Genomic DNA, 21443 nt, shown 5'->3' on the forward strand with positions numbered 1-21443 from the left:
CCGTCGCCACCTCCACACCGTGGGCATCACGGACAACCCATTCCCCCATACAATGTTTATAATATTCTAATAGAAACAAATCTGTTTCATCGGTCAACATACTGCAGAGATAATTTAAAAGCTAAGGTTTAGGTCCCATTAATTCCTATCGTCATATTTAAACAATTTTATTGAGATTTAGTTTTTTGGTCATGCAAGAAATTTTACTAGCTTCCAACTTTGCCAACCTTGAAAGCATCGCACCTCTCCTCCGCCTATTCCCTCTCGCCACCACCTACTCACAAGTCCCCCCCACGTTACATGGTAATGGGCAGGGCGGCAAATCAGGTCTGGCCCGTTGGCGGCAAATTCGAAAATCGGCCACTGCCTGGCAGCATATAAAATATAAGAGGAAGAAATTTCGCAGCTAGGTACATTCCACTCTTGAATTTTATGAAAGGAGTGGAATTAATAGATTAGCAATAGACAATGAGTAACACATCTAGAAAAGATCACACAATAGATCCTTTGTGTCGCAGTGTTATTTCACCCAAAAAATAGTTTCCAATAGATGTGTGAGCCAGAATAATTGTGCTGATTTAATACCCTGTCGCTTTATTTGTACCCAATCAACTATTTCGATATTATAGATTTTCATGGTTAGAATGTATTCTACTAAGCGTTGTTGTTTTATTGTCGTGACCTCAACAAAGTATGGTAACTAAAATTACTGTTGTCTGAAGATTACAAAGAATAAGTTGAGTAATAATCTGATGTTAACTCAAGTTAAAAGAAATACCTACTAAATATGTTTGTACAAAAAGCCTACGCTTCACCATTGATATTTCACAACCGAATTAAGAATACACCTATGTTTCTAGAATTACAGTACGACTTGATGAAAGGACAAACCTTATTTCCTCTATAAAACCTTCGTTTTATTACTTAGTATTGTCAGCGAACTATAATCGTGGAAATTCACAATAAATGTTCACGTCTATAAATCATAATTATTATGTATTTTCAATAAATCCCCGTACCTACATAATACGAGTACATCATTAACGTTCATTGTACTTCATATATCCTAATTGGATGTAAAATAAAAGTTCCGGCGCGTCGATATTTCAGCTATTTTTAAGTTCTAATTTCAGTCACCGTGACATCGCATCAGTATAATGAGTATTGTTTGAAAAATTCGCAAAGTGTAAATGTTTTCATTAATATATTAGTCACAGTTTATTCAAATTATTTGAATCCTAAGGTGAACGATAAGATAACGCCAAGATAATCACGGGCATAACAGTGACATGGAAAAAAAAGTGTGTAAAGTGTATACAGGTAAGCAGCAGGTAAAACGTCTATTTACTCTCGTTTATATATTAAGTTAAATTGTCAGGTTACTTAATTGTCTGCTTATTATAATTTTCGGCAGTGATTCAAAAAGTTGTCATCTTAGTTTCATCGATAGCTCGGCATCAAAATATCAACTAATGTCAAGGTATTTATATAAATAATTTTGAACATTGACTATACTTACATGACGTTTATTAGATATACGAGGAGAGGTTAGTAAATCATTGCATTTTATAAATTAAGCGTCTTAAGAAATGAATGGATAAAAATGATTTAATACTGTAATGTCTTTTATTTATTTATTTACACTCTTTCTATTCGTGGGGTAAATTTATAAACACTGTCTCTTACGTTCTTAAATCATTTAAACACTATACACTACACTTAACTAACTTATAATAAGTAACTTATCACTAACACTCAATTAACTAATATAATTTATTTAAATTCTTCGTTTACTTTCCTATTTCGCTTTGTTCACTATGAATACTTATTATAAACTAAACAAACTCGTTTATATATCCAAACGAAGTTCTCAAAATTAGTAGTAAAGTAACAAAAAAAGAAATAAATAGATCTTCGTAGAAATTATTTGAAAACAAACAAATCGCTATGATAAAAACTTATATAAAAACAAACATCAAACATTCCGGGTATATCAAACGTCCACTACAACCGTACAGGGCCGGCTGTAGCGCCCATATCAAGGACTTGTTTGTAATAATAGTACCTATTGGTTGTAACACAATTGAAAAAGGAATATTAAAGAATATATAATGAGAAAACCACGAACATAGAGATAAATGTAGATATAGACGGCTTTACTGTTTCTATGAGTACCAACTATTAATAGCACAATATGAAAATGAAATTTTTATTTCCTCTTTTCTTTTAAAACGCCATTTAAATAATTAAATCCGCCTTGAAGTAAACTTAATCCTAAATGTATGATATTTAAGTGACAATAAGTCTCAAAATTGTGTATAAAAATATTCATTTTTATGTGGAAATTATAGTGCCTTTTTAAATTAATTATTTACTTCAAATAGAATATTGAGAACAAAAAATACATCCATTTGATAATGCCCAAATAACATATACTAGGTACGACCTAACAATGTGACATTAAATGTTAGACATTGAAATTTTCTGAAATTGATGTACAAGTGCTGTACAAATGTTCGTTTTATGTTAAAACCAAAGACATTTCAAGAAAAATTGTTCGATTATTTCACCCTCCACGAACGACAATTTCTAAAGTGTGCATGCCATTGGTCATGGACTGTTTCGAAATTTGATCCGCGAAAAAAGCTATTTTTGTGTTATCTAGTTTACTCCCAGCAAAGATTCTCGCTTAAGCTAGAGGTTTATGAAGCCAACATTAAAACTAACATAAAATTTATTGGTGGTAATTTTTTTGATTATGCAGTAAATTAAGGAAAATAATAAATTAATGGTAAACCAATAGTAATTCCTTGTATGGGTCATTTTTGTCACACAAATGTGGAAAGCTCCTGAGTCTATCTGTGTTCTATCATCTAAAGGACAGTGCTGACTTTCAGACATTGTTTTTTCCTATTTTTTGGAAACACTTCGGCGGAAATCGAAGCAATAACGCAAATAATATTTTCATAGGCAAATAACAAGGATTTTGTAATTAAAACAATATTACCAATAAAAACTGACGTATTCTGTGCCCATAACCTCACAAAATTAAGGAATTAAACTTAGAAGTTAAAAGTTGGGGAACTTTTTTTAATTTAAATTAACTGTATGTATTACAAGTATAATTTCAGTATATTTCAATTAGTTATTAAACTATGATAGCTAGAAGGAATTGAAACGAAAATAAATTAATTTATTACCAGTTTCGGGTTTTTGAGCCACCGATTCCGTTGTTTTGAATAATCTGATTTTCGAATCAACGATTTGGGAAGCATTTTGATCATTTTAGCAAAGGAGTGAAATAATAATAAATTCTTTTATTTTATCTGTGATATCTTTTACTATGTGACATTATTAATACAAATTAAAACATCAAATCGGCTTCTTACCAAGGTTAATTATGATTTGTTTTACAAGGTCTACTTTTAATTTATCGAAGCCGATAAACAAATCATTCAACTATTTCATACAGATGCTTTGAATATAAAAACTTATTTTATTATTTGTCATCATCATCGATGAGCTGTTGATGAAACTGAATTTTGTATAAAAGGTCTTTCATCTTTGAGAATACATAGTACTGTCCACCCACTGCAATTTGACGTGAAGTATCAACACCTTATACAATATCAAGTTTCACGTTTTCTAATACCTTAAAATGTCCATCAATTTGAATATTTTTAAGATGACCTTTCACTATATCTTATCAACTGTTGATCATGGATTGGGCATTTTGAATTCTCCTTATATCTTCACATCCTATAAAAGTTCATATCCGTCATTTGTCCCTCTCCATTCTAGTTTGGGCATTCGAAGTATATGTATTCTCTGCTGTATCATTTTTACATTCACAAATGGGCACGCTGCATAATTTACTTAGCCCCGCTCTATACAACCACAAAATGCAAATGATGAAAAGCTTTAAAAACTAGTACCTAGCTGAAAACAACGATGTCAAGATTTTGAAAACTAATAACTGTTAGAAGAGGTCAAATTCCATTCATTCCTAAGGACTCTTGCATTAGAACATTACTTTTATAAAAAATTAAATCATCAAGTTATAAAATCAAACCTTTCTTACAATCTATAGGGTGTTCCTGCAAAAAATTCGGGAGTTAGTAAATGACGTGAAAATAATGTTATGACATGAAAGAAGGTAATTTTATACTTTCGTGGTCCCCTCGTTTTTTGGCTCTAGAAAATCGAAAAATCATCAGATTTTGATGGATTTTTTTTAAATCTTCGTTTTTACGGCGGATTTTCAAAAAAAGTTATGGGAATAAAAAAAAAATTAAAACATATTTGTTTCAGGGCTTTAAATCTTCATGAAAATGCATTCATTCACGTATAAATTGCTGATAAGTAATAATTTTTTCCAAATGATCAAATTAAGTTGTTATATTTTGTTATAACCTACATAACCTACACAAAAAAAACAAACAAATTGAAAAAAAAATGTTAATTTATCATGTTTTTACAATTAAAAATAATAACAATTTCTTTTAAAATTGGCCTTTTCTCACATATAATCGTTTGTACCTTTTTTATTGAGCAGTCTTTAAATTTTTGTGAACAAAAATATTCTTAAAAACACTTATTGTAATCAAGTGTACAATATTAAAAGTTAACTTTGAAAAATTGAAAATTTTCACCATTAAAAAAATGGTATCTTACTGACTGTTTAGAAAAAAAAATGAATAAACAAACATTTTTTAACTTTTTTTCCAAATTTTTTTGTGTAGCTTAACAAAAAAATATATGAACTGCGTTTGATGCTTTGTAAAAAAGTTATGAACGATTATATGTGAAGAAGTGCATTTCTGATCACATTTAAAGTCATAAAACTATATGAAATCTCCAGGTGAAATATTTCCCAAATTTTTTTCATAAATCCGACCTAAAACGAAGATTTAAAAAAAATCATAGAAATCGGATGATTTTTCGATTTTCTTGAGCTAATAAACGAGGAGATCGCGATAGTATAAACTTACCTAAAAAAATTCTCATGCGGCCCCTCGTTTCTGAGTCATAGGTCTTCAAAATTGCGAAATCAGAATTTATATTTAACTATATTTTCTAAATTATACATTCGAACATTATGAATTTTTAATGGATAATTACGTATGTATGGGTTTGACGGAATAAATAATTATATACTACTATCTGAAGGCTAGGGGTGGCTCATGCCCAATGGTTAACAATCCGTAATTTTAACGATATAAAGATTACAAAAATGAATTTTTCAATAGGTTTGTTTAATAAAATTGAAGGTTTAGGAGATATGTAGATTTTTAGATCGCGAAGGAAACCGTTCGCCATGAAAAGACATTCTGAAAAAGATTATCTTAAATTGTAATTATTTTTTGAAAATACTTATAGGAGGTATTAAAAAACGATTCGATTTTATATTTATTTATATTAAATTTCAACATAGTTCCATTTCTATTTCAGATCCAAAAATTTAATTTTAAATCAACAAATATAAGATATTTATGGAAAACGTAGAGTTGAGAAGAGACCCTAACAGGAAATCAAAGAATAAATTAAAGTTATCATCATTGACATCCTATTTTCGATCAAGTAAATCAGGCAACAACCTAATATCGCCTCCAATAAATTTTGAAAAAATAGATTTAATACCATCCAATGTTTCTTCGCATATTTCTATTCAAGAATGCCCATTTGATGTTACCGGTTACGGTATGTTGATCATGAAGGATAAATTTAAATTAAAAAAACCTGTAAAGAAGAAAAATGTTTTAGTTTTTATGTTCGAGAGAATCATTATCATCACGACTGTAAGTATTAGTCAAATAACCGAGGCGGAAGTCATTTACAAGCATTGAAATGCATAAGAACATTCATAGTTGCCGTTTGCCGATCGGTCTGCCGTTCGTGACTTTCAACATAAACGGATTGTATCTTTTCCCGTGGACCGTTCGTTGCAACTTTCGTAGCAATAGAAAAGAGCCTCTCATTCGTTTATGTTTGTCACGTGATTTTGTCATATGACGTTAAATCGTGATGTTGGATTTATTTCTCTTTCTGTTCGTTTGTTTATGATTATGGTAGTATTTTGGCTTTGCTTGTTTTCTCTTCGTTATTGTCTTGATATCGACCATAAATACCGGATTATAAACAAAAATATCACGTCAAAAAGAATAACAAGATTTTTAGGTTAATGTCAATGGTGTAGAATTTGCTACAAACGTGAAACGTCATCCGCGAATGACAACGGTAACGGGAAGTCAAGTATGTGAATCGGGCTTTAAGCTGTTTATGCCGGATATTATTGTTACCTTTCTTGTTTTCTTTTTTTTCAATTTTCTTCAGATTGATTTTCAGCTGATCATTATCCTTCAAATCATTTATAGTCTCTCGATATACATGTTTCAATTGCTTTGGCTTTTGTTTGGTTATAACTGTTTATATATTTTTTCCCTAAAAATATAATGTTAGTTTTAAAGTACAATTGATATTATTTCAAATAATGCTGCACTTGATAAAATTCAAGGAATCGTACAGCCATTGAAATTAATTTCAACATAAACGGATTGTATCTTTTCCCGTGGACCGTTCGTTGCAACTTTCGTAGCAATAGAAAAGAGCCTCTCATTCGTTTATGTTTGTCACGTGATTTTGACGTATGACGTTAAATCGTGATGTTGGATTTATTTCTCATTCTGTTCGTTTGTTTATAATTATGGTAGTATTTTGGCTTTACTTGTTTTCTCTTCGTTATTGCCTTGACATCGTCCATAAATATCGGACTTCTTGTTTTCTTTTTTTTTCCAATTTTCTTTAGATAGATCTTCGGCTGATCATTGATCCTTCAGATCATTTATACAGTCTCGATATACCTGCTTCAATTGCTTTGGTTTCTGTTAATTTGTAACATATTTTTTTCTCTATTATTATAATATTAGTTTTAGAGTAGAATTTATATTATTTCAAATAATGCTGCACTTGATAAAATTCAAGGAATCGTACAGCCATTGAAATTACAAGAAAAATCAATCATAAAAGCAATCTAGTATAGAATACCAACTAAATACTTGTTTGATGAGTAGGAAGAATATCTTCAAGATTTATTTATATTCTTAATAAGGTTAAGCAAATTTCTTTTTTGTACCCACGTTTCATTTAAATATTTATACTTTCATTATTAAGTAATTGGTCATTATAGATAGAAAAAATAAATACTTTGCCTATTGTTTTATCAAGGTAAGGTAATAAAATTAAATTTATCGATAAATTCAAATGACAATTCAGCATACAGGTATATGCGTATCGTGAAAGCAACATAAATCATTTTTGCTACAAAAATGTACTTTTTTATCACACCTCATATAAGTCAAATATTATTTGAACATTATACATATTTGTACATTATTCATTTCTTTTTTTTAGGAGGAACAACCTGATATATATTATTATTTGGGAAGCATAAAAATGTGTGACTTGAGCATGTCTGCAACAACAAAAAGAAACAGGATATTACTCAATGATTTCAACAAAAATAGAAATAGACAGACGCATTTGAACGTAGAATATAGCCTGAAGACAAAAAATCTAGAGACTGTTGATAAATGGAGATATACTATTGAAAAATGTTTATGGAAAGAATTGCTCACTGCTCGAGGTAAATATAAAAATTTAATCCAAAAATTCATAGCATTATGTGGGTTCGAAAAAAAACTATTAAATTCTATTTTGTTCTTCACATAAAATCAATGCTGCAACAATAATAAATGATTGATTTTTTTAGAAAAATCCCTAGAAGACTTGCAAGGTGCTTCTTGAAGATTTGCAACTGAAATGTTAACCAGTGACTGTGATTTATGCAACTTACATACTAGCACTTACTTTTTTTGAAAAATGAATAGTTTGTTAAATAAAAGCATCAATAATTTTCAATTTAGTTTATTTTATATAAGCTTGAGATAAACAGGTAAAATAAAATTTGAAAAAATTATCAACTAAAAAAATATTAAAAATGTTCAGACAAAATGTTAAATCCTTAACACGCCGCCTGAATAATAAATATGGACGGTGTAAAATAAGTAAAAATACATATACATCAATTATGTGAAATAAATTTTGTGATAAAATTTTTTACAGAAGGAAAATAACAATTTAGAATACAGTCTCATATTAACTGCACATGATGGAAAAGAGTTTTCTTTACTAATACTAAATATACATAAAAAATTCTATATCTATATAAATAGTCTAGGCTACCAAGGAAAAAATGAGGTATTACCCATGAAAATTTGGAATTAAGCTTAACTTACCCTTATCTTCAATTCTATCCTATGATAAATGTGCTTATTACTTTTAGAGGTGGAAACTACCTTTTAATAAAAAAAAAATAAATAAAATTATAAGTATAAGCCTATAATTAGTAGAAAACTACTTGAATGAATAAAAGTTGTTTAATGTTTTAATACAGTATTTATAATTTTTCAACCCTGCTTGATGTATTTCATACATTATAAAGCGCCCCCGGTTAATATAAAATTAAAAAAAAATATTTTATTACCTTGTGGTAGCTAACTTATTTTAAATTGACTTTTTTTGTTTGTGTTCAACTCAAATATTTTGCATCCCAAATGTTCAACCCTTATAAATCATCCCTTATATTAAAAAAAATGTTTTTTCAAGAAAAAGTTTTCAATCCACATAACTAAAAAACATTTTTTTTTAAAATTTGATCCTCTTATCAGTTTTCGCGATTATGTTCAACATAAAAATTTTCATCCCTAATGCAAAAGCACACATCAGTGTAGGGTAGATTTTGCTTTTTGAAGTATTCCCTACATGCTGTTAAAATTTCATTAAAATCGATGCAGGTTCATGGAAATCGGAAGTGAAAATCTTGGTAGCCTCGACTAAAACCAGCAAGTGTGATAGCTTCTCACTTCTATCGAGCTCATACAAGTTTTATTTTACTTTTGTATTGCTCATATCATCAAAATTAATAAAGAAAATATAAAATTCTACCAAAACCTGTTGGTAGAATAGATATTGCCAAAGCTCTTTCATGAAAAGTTGAGGATACCTAAAAAATCAATAAAAACACACACATACAATTAACTTATAATTTCAGACGCATTGCCATGTTAACATATTTTCATGTATATATTCTGACATGACATTGAAACTATTTACCAAATAAATATGTATTTGCTTCAAATTTATAAAGAAAACCATTGTGTTGAATTGCAGTCTGAAAGTATCGGAAACAATAATTAAGATTCAATATTAGACTGAATTTCAAAAGCCTTTTGATCGATACCCGCGCAGAGCAATGTATAGACTTCCTGGAGGACGTCGACTGAGACGAAGACCGCGCTTTCACTGGTTGGAGGATGTTGAGGCGGATCTGATCCAGCTAGGGATTCGAAGTTGGAGGCACCATGCTCAGTACAGAAAGAATTGGCAGTCGATTATTGAGAAGGCCTTGGAAGAAGAAGAATTTCAAAAGCAACCTTTTATTGTATAACTTTTATGTAAAATAGCTATACATAATATAGAATATCTTGCAACTAATGGGGAGCATATAGATTTATAGAAAAGTTGACGCAGCAAAGCGTGCATATTTTTTTAAAATCCAAGCTCTATTTTTAGTGTCGTTTTGTCTGTTTTCAAAACTGATAAATTAGTATGAGTTTTATTAATTAGATACAGTGTGATTGTACATTGGAATAATGAGTTTTATTCTTTAAAGAACAATTACAATTACAATTATGAAAAAGTCGAGCTAGAGCGTTCGATTTCTAGGATGAATTTATTTAGACAAATTGAAATGAATTGCTTTATTTAAAAAGTTTGAAATCTAAAAATTTCGAGTGAAAGTGAAAAGATTTTTTAAAATTATATGACAATATTGAATTAAATTGTATTTATAACACTGATACATCTACCAATAAAGTCTAAGGTGAGGTTAGATAGTAAAAAGTTCCCTTACATAAAGTCAACGGGTTTAGATTAACTAAAAAATTCAATTTTTTGAATTAAATTGAGAGGAACCTATTTATTGTTCAAATTCAATTTGGAAAAACCAATTTTTTTAATATGGGATATTTAGAAACCACTTTTGATAGAATTTAATTCAGGAAAGACATTACATGACCAAATTCCACTAAGGAGACAATTTTCTGATAAAATTAAATTAAAAATCAAATACAGAAAGTTCAATATATGACCATAATAAACCGTTTTTGGCCAAATCTAACTTAGAAAAACCTATTTTTGACTAAATAGAGTTCAGAAAAAGCAAATGAATTGAGAGGACTTTTACCAAACTTTTTTCCTCAAGAAATTTAATAAGCAAATTTAACTGAAAAAGGTAATTTTTTCATTAATGAAACCAATAATGTTAATGCCCTTCAGAATATATAAAATGCTGCCTCTTAATCAATCTATTTTATCCATTTTAAATTTCAACAAAGTAAACCAACTCATTTAAAACATATTTCCTTTAAATGAGACATAACATTATGAAGCATTTTCAAAATTGGATACAATATGTTAGTTCATTGGTTTTTCTCTGAATCAAGTATACGAAGATCATTTCGAGTAAACCTATTATATGCGTTTGAAATTTGCTCATTAGTTGGCTTCTCTTGCACATCTATTTGAAAGACAAACACAAATATTCCGTGGAAATTTATATTCAATTGGAAACTTTTGAAGTTCTTCAACATAATGAAATAGTAAGATTAAGAATATGATTTGGATTATAAAATAACATGATGTAACAAAATAAAAGATTAATCTTATAATGTACCTAAGATTATTGTTGTAAAAACTTATAGAATAAAACTAAATATTCTAACTAATACAACTACTGTGGAATCAAATTGAAAATAAAATCAAGATTTTAATCTGCTGATAAGAATAATATAAAAAGAATACAGATTACTAATTTTTTCAAAAAAATCTTGATATATTTACAAATAAAGTCCAACATTTAAACAGTATGTATTATCTACTTCGATGTAAGTGATATTTTGTACCATAAACGTGAGATGCGAAGTAGAAAAAACGAAAAATATCTCGCAATAATTATATTTAGGCCGCTATACTGCGTTAAAATATTTTTATATCACAGTACAAAAACTGCAGTGTATTCTTGTATTATTTATAAAACGAATTTTCCAAAAATTAATCCAAAATACTAGCGGTCTAATTTTGTAAATATGTATTCTCCTAATTAGAAGTTCAAGTGATTTCAACACACAAAATCACTTGAATGTATTTGATCTTTTATAATTCGTTGGAACACATTCAGTTTGAATTATTTTTAGACTTATTTGTACACTGTAGCACTTCATAGCATTCTCCCAAATTGTTTTCTAGTGTGTCACATCACAGGTGACACGTGGCAAGCGCCATTACAGCATACATTTTTATTAATTATATCAGAAATACAACAGTTTTTAAAAAGATGCTCAAGTAGTCTGTTACGCTTTGCGAAAACTCATGTCAATAGCTTCTCAAAATTATTGTTCTAATTTGAAAATTTCAATGTTTTAAACACTGTCAGTTATTGTACTGTATCACTTTTTATCACTCTAATTTGCAATATTCCTAAAATATAGAATGTATTTAAGAATATACTATCTTTACAACTTTGTATATAACAAGAGTGTACAATTTTTTCTAATCTCTAATTTAAGGCATAAGCTGCTTCTTAGGAAAAGTGTACTTAAGGCAAAAATGCGAGCTTGCCTAAATGTGGGCAGTAAAAGTGTTGTTAACAACTCCAAAAAATCTGTTTAATCTCTCATATATCTATAAAATAATTGATAATAATTAATATCTATTATTTCTATGTAAATTTAAAAAATCAAAAACAATATTTTACTTATTTCTAGAATGTCAACAAATTTTTTGGAGTGAATAATACCTTACCATTAAACTATGAGATTGCTATCGTACTAAAATAATCTAGCACTAATGGAGTGGCTTTCCATTCAATACATTATTAATAAATCCAATTGACCGGTACCCATTGATGTTCAGTTGTAAGAGCTTCTAGGGCTTCGATGATTTCCCTAAACGTTGTATCAAAATCATTGTTCGGAATCACTAAATCTATGTACTTATCATACGCCCTTTGTAAACTGGCGCTTTCTTCCAAAGTTCTTTTCAGATCTTCTTCCTAGAAACGATTGAAAAATTTAGTATCAATATTTGTAAAATGATAAATCTATTCTTTTATTTTACTGTTACTTTCGATTTTACTTATGTTTAAATTTCAATTTTTTTCATGTGAAACTAAACCATAAGAGGGTAAACCCTGCTACACTTGAGTAGTTTGAGGTGCCGATGAGAATTGATTTGGAGCTTCTGAAGGTTGTAGTTTTCGAAAAAGATGTGCTGATTCCACAGGCTTGCATTTCTCCTAAGAAAGGAATCCCGATAAATTGAGATTCTAGGCAACTCAGTGTTTATGAGCCATGTCTGCCTGTCGAAGAGGTCTTGCAAATATATAATTATGTTAGACAACTCGGAAAAGCATCTGTTGTAGTATCGGTAAAACAGTGTTAGGTCGGCGACATTCCTAGTCAACTCTGGATCGCCTATAAATAGAATTGCTGTCTGCTGTACTGACTCGAGTATAATTAGGGTATGTTTGAGGGCCGAGCTCCAAATGTGCTAGCAATACTCCAATCAGTGCCTTATAGAGGATTCGAAATTGTTGTGAAGTATATAGCTTATAGTTCAACAATTATAGTCTAACAAAAAAATAGAAATTATTCCATTCAATCAATAACATTGATGTACAGCATTCGTAAATGGCACACAATCATTTCCTGGAAAATATTTTTCTACTTACTCTAAATGTTTACTATTTGTTGTAATCATCGTCGGGAGTGGACAGTTAGTTTAAGAAAGAAAAAAATAACTAAAATATCTAAAAGACAATTACATATAAAAAAATGATTCAAGATTATATAGGATTATTATATGACAAGGAAGTTCTATACAAAGATTAATGTCGAATTTTCTACATAAAACAAAATAATATTTTCCTTTAGTATGGTCCAACCGCCTGTTCATTTTTGTTGACTATTGTCCTTTTTACTTGAAAAATATTTAAATTGAATATGTTAAAATAAAAAACGTTCACCTTTCTTACTGGTGTACGTTTCTAAGTAACGATTAGATCAGACTAATTAAAACCAAAACTCCACCGTTCAAAAGCACCATGGATATTGAAGTGAGGGAGATACTCTGCAACCTCCAAATGGAAATCTATGACATGTAGACAGACCTATTCTATATGTAATGTCAATGAAAATTTCAGGAAACTGATTTCTAAAGGTAGGTCTGTTTTCTCCTTCAAACAATTGAATAAAAAATGATAAATTTTAGTGAAAGTACTTCACTGGAATCGAGCTTGAGAATGTCTTACTGAACTTTTGTATCTGGAAAGCAGTGCCAATCATTACATTGATATCTCAACTGTAAAATGAAGTGGTATATTAAACTACTATTTCTTTCAATGCGAATCTTAATAAATAATTTTGGGTAAATTGATTGATTGGCCAAAATGTAACTTAAAAACTCTGTTATTTGTATTAATAAGACTTACCTCATAAAGGGATGCTAACGATTCCAATGTTCTGGCTCTTCTCGAACTAAAGCGTATTGAGCTTTGTCGATCAAACTAACATGCAAAAAAAAAGATTACAACATTGCTAAGTAATAATTACAGCACAATAACATTATAATACATTGAAGCAATCGGCAAAATCCACAAAATTTTACATACTACATAACTCAATAAGTTGTGTGACTGACACACAGATGGCTCTGTCATTATCTACGTTTATGAAGAACCAACTTCCAAAAGATAAAAGAGACAACCATTCAAGTGAAGCTACTTTTGTCATTTTCAAAACAATTTCGTGTGTTCATTTATTATTGCTTCTTGATGAACAAAAATACTGTATTCAACCCCATCGAAAAGAACCATTTGTTATTGGTTTGCTGAATTTAAACGTGGTCGTACAGACACCGATGATGGTGAACGTTCTGGTAGTTCAATTGCGTGAGATAGCTGAGACCATGAAGATATCAGAAGGCAGTCGATCAAAAACAACAACGCGTCGATATGTGACAAGAGATGAAACATGGATCAATCACTTCACTTCGGATTCAAAACGATGATCATCTGAGTGAACTGCAGCCGGTGAACCACGGCCAAAGGCACAACAGTCAGCTGGGAATGTTAGAGCCTCAGTATTTTGGAACAAGCATGGAATATTGTTCATCGATTATCTCCAAAAGAGAGAGAACATCAATAGCGAATACTACATGGAGTTGTTAGATCGTTTGAATCTTTGTTTCACATAGACAATGCACCAATTCACAAGTCGATGGCAACGACGATTAAATTGAATGAATTACACTTCGAATTGCTTCCTCTTCCACCGTATAGTCAAGATTTGGCCAACAGTGACTACTGGCTATTCGCTGATCTCAAAAAAATGCTCGTCGTTAAGAAATTCAGTTCAAATGAAGAAGCAATTGCTGAAACTGAAGCCTATTTTGAGGCAAAAGACAAATATATCCACAAGCACGGCATCGAGTAGTTAGGGAAGCGTTGGAATGATTGTATTGCTCTTGAAGGAGATTACATTTATGAATAAAATCGATTTTTGGCAAATAAAATGTGTTTCTCTTAGTTACTCACACGACTTATTGAGTGATGCGATAATAATACTATAGATCATGCCAAATATATGTGACTTAAATTTTCTAATCATAGTTCTTTGTCGATACTGCTATTATCGAAAATTTAAGCAATTTGAAATAAATTTAGACCTCTATTTGAACAAGGACCCTTCAAATGAGGGATGAACATATTTATATGTAACTGAGCTCGAATGAATTCTCAGACTATTCATATGATTTATGAGGGTAGAGGTAAGGAAAATTATTTGTGTTTGTGAATAAGTGTCCATCGGAATGCTTTAAATAAAGATATCGCCACATTAGCACCAGGATAAGTTTTAAAAGAAGCGCGAAATAGTATTAGAATAAGGTAAAAATGAGCAATGACTGAAGTGAACCGTCTTTCCTTTTTTGGGATTCACTCCCATATAGACAACTTTTCATAGAATTATTTCGATATTCATATATTCTTTCATAAAATTATATGTTAAAAAATCAATATGCATACAGTTTACAAAATAAAATCCCTCTAGGTGCATGTTTTTTCGTCATTATTCTTATTCAAGATTTTAATGATTTTTTTTACAACAAAAGTTTTTTTTCAACTTACGTAGCATTCTTCAATTTATCTACATTAGCTACATTCATGCAATACCCTTTGTCTTCCCAAGCGCCATTCTGGAAGGTTTTTGAACTAATAAAATAAAAAAATATAAAGAAGTGGTTCGATTAAATATTTTGCATTGGCCCAAACTAAGCTTGCTAATTATTTACGAGGTCGACTGTATCGATAAAATTATTTATACCCATCAATGTCACCGTGACTCATTTTGTGTTCAGATATACAGGGTGTTCCGGAATAGCAGTCCAATCTCTCGGGAAATGATTCTATAGGTAAATATAAGGAAAACAAAATTTCCAAAACGCTTCGTAAGTGACTTATACTGAGCAATAGATTTCGCCAGGATTCCCTGATCCATAATAAGAAGCCATTTGTATGTCTCGGGTCTGAAATTTGATGGGGCTATAATTATTTTGACCTAAAAAATTGAATAAAATATGTCTCAGATCTGTAACATACACATCGTTAAGTGTAAGGTTACTTACACAAATTGCTAATTTTTGTTTTGATTTCCATTCAGTAAAATAGACAAATTTTCAACTTGCATTTACTTTTTATTGAGGTTGTACACATCATTCTCTTCAGAATTAAATTTTCTGTAAGTTTTATTTGAAAATTTAATGCACTTATCAGGCATTTAACGAAGTTATTTTACTCCAAACGTAAAAGAAGTGTATTTTGAAGTTGAGCTATTTGTATTTTACGTCAGTTAACGAAAAAACTATTATATAGAGAACGGCATGGCATATAAGTGGTATTGGCGAAAATCAAGTGTCACTAGATGGCGCTGAATTTGACTTCTATAGCGATGAACAATTCAATCTGTAAGAGTATTTGATGCTGTTTAGTTTTTTTTATGTGTTTGAATTGCTTTTGGTAGGATTTCCTTTTTTTCCAAATTTCCGTTATTTCCTAAACGTGTTTATGTGATTAGACCAAAAAATAAAAGCGGGTCATATAATATTATGTGGCCTAGAAGAAACAGTTTGTATCTACAGACGTCAGGTCTAACTTCCCAGCCTCATGATATAGCAATTAATCTGAATGAAGTAGTTAAAGATCAGAAAAGCATTTTTTTTGTGGAGAAGGAAACTCGAATATATACAGGAAACTACCAAAAAGGTACACTAGAGTTTTATGGGCCACTAGAATAGGATTTTAACAAATGTGTGGTTGTTTTTATCTCAGAAAAAAAGAGCTTTAAGCAGGTGCATTTCTTTATTATTTAAACTAAAATTTTAAATAACATTTTCTATTGTTTATAAAACAACAAGATAATTTCGTCTTCCGGCTTTGTTATTCACCTCTATTGAAGTTTGAAAGAAAACTAACAGATGTCGCCCACTTCGTAATTTTCGCGAATTGTACTAGTGAAAGAGACAGAAAGAACCTTAGTTTAACTACTCTCTATCAGTCTCTACTCTTTTAAAAACAAAACTTATTATTCTTCTCATTTGCCGTTATCATAATTCTTTTTTCTTTTATTTATTTGGGGCCCACTTGAAAAGTATCTCTTTATCTATATAAACTTTATGTCCTCTTTACCTCTACCCTCCATGATATGATTGCAAAAAATTATTCTCAGTGTAATAACGTAGAAGGGGATGACGAAAACCACCAGCTCCGGTACAGTAATTACATAATTAAAAAATTGTAATATTGACGCTATGGCTTAATCTATTAGTATTGCAACGAATTTCTCTTGTTCATTCAAAATTTTTGGTATTCCATACTCGATGCCAAATCGAAATAAAAATTTAAAAAACTCTGAAGATGATAACATTTTTATCCAAGCTGGAGTTAGACAGTGTTATTGTGAGAGTCTGTATGTTCCAGAAACGAAAATACAGCTAAATATCTATAAGTTACATCAAGCCACATAAATGAGTTTATTACTGTAAAGTATTAAGAGCTTTGCTAAATTAAAAGTTTTTGTATAATAGGATTAAGCACATTGAAAAATGTTTTAAAACCTACAATAAAATTTTACGAACCTAATTATTCATTTCATATTTAATAAAATTAACTTTCGTTATTCATCGTTTATCATAACCAACCATTTTGAATGATATTGCGGGTTGAAGACTCAAAATAAAAATACCCTTTCCAGTTTATTTCCTTAAAATTTATGTTAATGATTTTAGCCATTCCAAGGCAACAAATTGAGACTGTAATATGTACGTTCAACTTCTATTATCCCAATCTGAAGTTTACCTATGAGGAAGAATTAGATGGTACTATCCCTTTATTGGACACATTTTGGTGACATTATTTCAGGAGTTTCACTACAATAGAGATTGTATTTATCAAGGGAAATAATTGCTTACTTACTGAAAATTAATTCTATAATGGTGGCAGTTTTTGGTTGAAATAAGGTGACAATGCCTTTCAATTTCGATTCAGCAAAGAGTGTTAAGTAAATAGCACGAGCACACAATTATAACTGGCTTAAACATTCAAAATACTTTACTCAATCAACGTTTACCTTTTTGCTTTATCCAAAAACTTACCGTTAAATTTCTACTCGATTGTCTTATATTTGAGTTACTCCTTCCTACATCATACAACGTTTTAAGCTGTTCCATTCCAGGTGCTGCTATAAAAATTACATAAGGGAGAAATTCTGAACTGTTGTGAAGCAGTTTTAAGGACATTGGACTACAATCAAGGACACACATTTTTCCCTGTAATAAAAATATATTATTCTAAACTCCCATTGTTACAAATATTTATTCAATAGAATTGGGTTTATATATCAGTTACCTACCTGTTTAATAACATCTCTGATGCTATCTAAGTTAGTCCCGTACAGATGACCGTTATACTCTCCATATTCAAGATATTTGTGATTTCTGATATCTTCTTCCATAGTTTCTCTATCGGTAAACCAATAACTTTGTCCGGCTTCCTCCAACACTCTTGGAGGACGTGTCGTGACTGAAAATATCAAAACGGTTTTGAATTAATCAACCTAGGTAGTTGCATTTTTATAACTAATTAGCTTAGTATAGATTACAGACTTTCTTTAATGGGGATTTATTCAGCACATCATCTATTAAAAAATAAATCCACAGATGTTGTCCCGCGCCCCTTACTAGCCTGACATGAGCCCCTGTAACTTTTTCTTATTTCCACTCGTGAAAAGAGGCATGGAAAGGTACCTATTTCACAATAATAAATAGATCAAGAATATTGGGTTGAGTACCAAAAACTGTTTTGAGCGGTGGATGCTGCTGATGGGATAAATCCATTAGTTGAATTTGAAAGGAATAATATTTTTTTGTGAAAAAATTGAAATCAAATATATTATATTCAATTGAACTATTTCTAATTATGGGGTGAATTTATATACACTATCTCTTACTTATTTTATTTACACTTCACACTATTAACTATTCACAATTTATTTAAATTAGTAAAATAGAGATGATGTTGAAAGGCCAGCTAAATCGCAACATCTTATGCCGTCGGATATTTTTCTTTGGGGTTATATTAAGAACAAAGTATATGCAACAAAGTCATGTGAATGATCTGAAATCTATAATTTTTCACCTCAAATTTTTAACGACAATCTAGACGAGATGAGCAGCATGAGCATTCTTTTTCACTTCCTTAAATCAATTGAATTAGGTATTTAATTATTTTGAATTTGAAAAGGTGAAAATACAGGGTGTTTTATTATAAATAAAGAGCCTGGACGATTCTAGGCTTGCATGAATCAGTGTGAATGTTTGAATTTATAATTGAGCGGAGCTAAATTCAACTGACAAAATTGTGGAAACTTTTATTTTATAAATGGTAGAAAACGTTAATATGACATCAGTTTTATGCTTACATGGAACAACAGCTCCAAATTTTTCAGGATCGCTATTAATCAGCCTATTTTTCAATGTTCTTCGTCCAACTCCTTGCGTTCCAATCAATACTAAAGTTTTCCTTTTGAACGGAGGCATTTTCGTGACTTCTTCATAGAGCAATAATTCTGCTTTATCAAAATCACAATTACTCTTAGACTGATACGAGATTTTTTTCTTTTTCTTAGAGATTCTTGCCCCGCAAATACTTATTGTGTGTACAAAGTCTGCTTCCGGAGGCACAAAGGCTTTTCTTCTTTCTTCTAGTTCTATAAAAAGAGAAGAACGTGAACTAAATATGATGTATTGAATTTGTGGATTTCAAATCGTAACATTAATATGTATAATTAAAATTTTGTTAAATAAAATCATCTAAATTAGGAAGAATCGTTCAACATAATAGTGTTTAACTGTTTCAAACAACGATTGTGTGACATATAATAAACCAAATACTGCATGGAAGAAAACTACAGCAAGTATTTTATTGTATCATTTATTAACCAACTTATTATCTCTCTTGGCTTGGATTACTGCAGTACATCTTCTTGGTAAACACCAAGTTAAGGTTCTGATTGCAGCTTGATCTATTTTATCCCACACTACAGACCTTTAAGTGGATACTGTAAAGTTCTAACTTGCTGACTCAAGTTATCCTGTAATTTTACAATCAGGTTGAGATCAGGATCAATCCCAAATATGAATATCTACTTCTTAGAGGTAATTATGCACCATCTAGCTACGTGTAGAAGGGCATTACGTAGCGGTCTGTTGTCAAACAACCGCTCCTCCATATCATAACAGACTCATCGCCATATCTAATATTTTCTGTTGTTACATAGCATATCGTTCATCAAGACGTCTTCTCACTCTGCTACAATGATCATCACTAAACCGACAAAATCGTGACTTATCTGTAAAAAGTACATATATTGCACCAAATACAGAAGACATTGCCTGCGATGGTTTACAGTTAGAAGAGGATCAGTTGCTATCTGAGAGAATGTATTTGTGCTTTTTAGAGAGGTTTCTATCCAAACACACCTGAGCACATTTGTTTATTGCTTGCAACTCTTCGTGAAAAATGATAAGTGATGTTATTAGAGGTATAGAGAGCATTTTGGTCCAGAAATGCCCAGTCCAGCTCCTCACGCTAAATTCGAATCGTTCGTGTGGCATAGAGATACATTTCGACTTTGCGGAAGATTTTTGTTCACCCATAATTGGCGGTTATTAATTATCAAATCTTTGTCCAAAATACTATGCATTTGGGCAATTGGTTTGTCACGGTTTTTTAGCTTTATTAGCTCTAGAATCCTTAGGTGACCTATCAGTTTTCCTGGCTTTAGTTTTATTGTCTGAATTACCCTGTGGACGTCAATAAATGCCTCTTTCTTTACTATGAGCCCATTTGTTTATTGCTTGCAACTCTTCGTGAAAAATGACAAGTGATGTTCCTAAAGGTATAGAGAGTATTTTGGTCCAGAAATGCCCAGTCCAGCTCCTCACGCTAGCTTCGAATCGTCCGTGTAGCATAGAGATACATTTCGACCTTGTGAAAGATTTTTGTTCACCCATGATTGGCGGTCGTTAATTATCAAATCGAATGGGGTATCTTTTTCGAAAATAGATTAGATGCCACAAATAAAATTATTTTTTTCGTTTTCTTCTCAATCGCAAATAAACAAACATCGTTGTAACTTCTTCTTAGCTGCTAAAAGACATGCTACTTTCACCGTCGAAGCAGTACTAAACATTTTATTCAAATTAGAGAACTTTTTTACACGGTATCCAATCTGCATATTCGTTAAAACAGCATAACGAAACGATGTCGATAGATCAAGGAGAAGCCTAAGAGAATTAATCACAATATTGGTTTCATAAAATGAACATATTAATAGGCTTCATTTAAAATATTAATGACATATTTTTTGACTATAATATAATTAAAGTTTAGATCTATCTTATAACAAACCATTTTACCTACTAGTGGAATTTCACAATCAAAAGTAAATCACGTTTTACTTATTTATTAATAATATTAACAATTACCGATTGAACCACAACATTAAGGCATTATGTGTTCACCACAATAGGAAATAAATTATTATTCTATAATTTTGTATTTGTTTATTTTGTTAAAAATGTGAAGCTTAAAGTTTTTTTAAAATAGTATTTATTGATTTACTTCAAACTTGTATAAGATAAGCCAAAAGTATTCAGTGAACGTTGGTAAAGTTCTCAGAATATCGATGGACAATATTTTTATAAAAGCAAGG

General features: G+C 30.5%; 2 protein-coding genes across 8 annotated transcripts in view; one reads left to right on the forward strand and one right to left on the reverse strand.

Annotated features, from left to right (window-relative positions):
• Positions 1-926: 926 nt before the first annotated feature.
• Positions 927-7917, forward strand: LOC130442987 (uncharacterized). Of its 5 annotated transcripts, none has more exons than XM_056777415.1 (4): positions 927-1320; positions 5452-5798; positions 7411-7642; positions 7769-7917. In XM_056777415.1, exons 2-4 carry the CDS (start codon positions 5493-5495, stop codon positions 7801-7803), a joined length of 573 nt encoding a protein of 190 aa, XP_056633393.1. In that variant the 5' UTR covers positions 927-1320; positions 5452-5492; the 3' UTR covers positions 7804-7917. The 5 variants fall into 5 exon arrangements, 4 of the variants coding, with proteins under 4 accessions (XP_056633393.1, XP_056633395.1, XP_056633394.1 ...); XM_056777417.1 differs by having other exon boundaries at positions 5452-5700; XR_008909811.1 differs by having other exon boundaries at positions 960-1320; positions 5452-7108.
• Positions 7908-21443, reverse strand: part of LOC130442986 (protein PALS2) — a 59234-nt gene continuing 45698 nt past the window's right edge. The window contains exons 6-11 of one of the 3 annotated variants that reach the window (XM_056777411.1): positions 19149-19436; positions 18081-18250; positions 17824-17997; positions 13607-13681; positions 12017-12169; positions 7908-9462 (exon numbers count right to left, since the gene is read on the reverse strand). In XM_056777411.1, coding sequence (XP_056633389.1) covers positions 9424-9462; positions 12017-12169; positions 13607-13681; positions 17824-17997; positions 18081-18250; positions 19149-19436 — 899 coding nt within the window. In that variant the 3' untranslated portion in view covers positions 7908-9423. Of the gene's footprint in view, positions 12170-13606; positions 13682-17823; positions 17998-18080; positions 18251-19148; positions 19437-21443 lie in introns of all 3 variants that reach the window. The other 2 variants (XM_056777412.1, XM_056777413.1) reach the window with 2 other exon arrangements.

This window comes from Diorhabda sublineata, chromosome 4 (genome assembly GCF_026230105.1).
Source record: "Diorhabda sublineata isolate icDioSubl1.1 chromosome 4, icDioSubl1.1, whole genome shotgun sequence".
Classification (NCBI taxonomy): domain Eukaryota; kingdom Metazoa; phylum Arthropoda; class Insecta; order Coleoptera; family Chrysomelidae; genus Diorhabda; species Diorhabda sublineata.

Coding starts and splice junctions, on each gene's coding strand:
- LOC130442987 (XM_056777415.1), top strand. CDS start 5,493: ATGGAAAACGTAGAGTTGAGAAGAGACCCTAACAGGAAATCAAAGAAT. Junction 5,799..7,410: donor GAATCATTATCATCACGACT/GTAAGTATTAGT, acceptor TCTTTTTTTTAG/GAGGAACAACCTGATATATA. Junction 7,643..7,768: donor AGAATTGCTCACTGCTCGAG/GTAAATATAAAA, acceptor TGATTTTTTTAG/AAAAATCCCTAGAAGACTTG.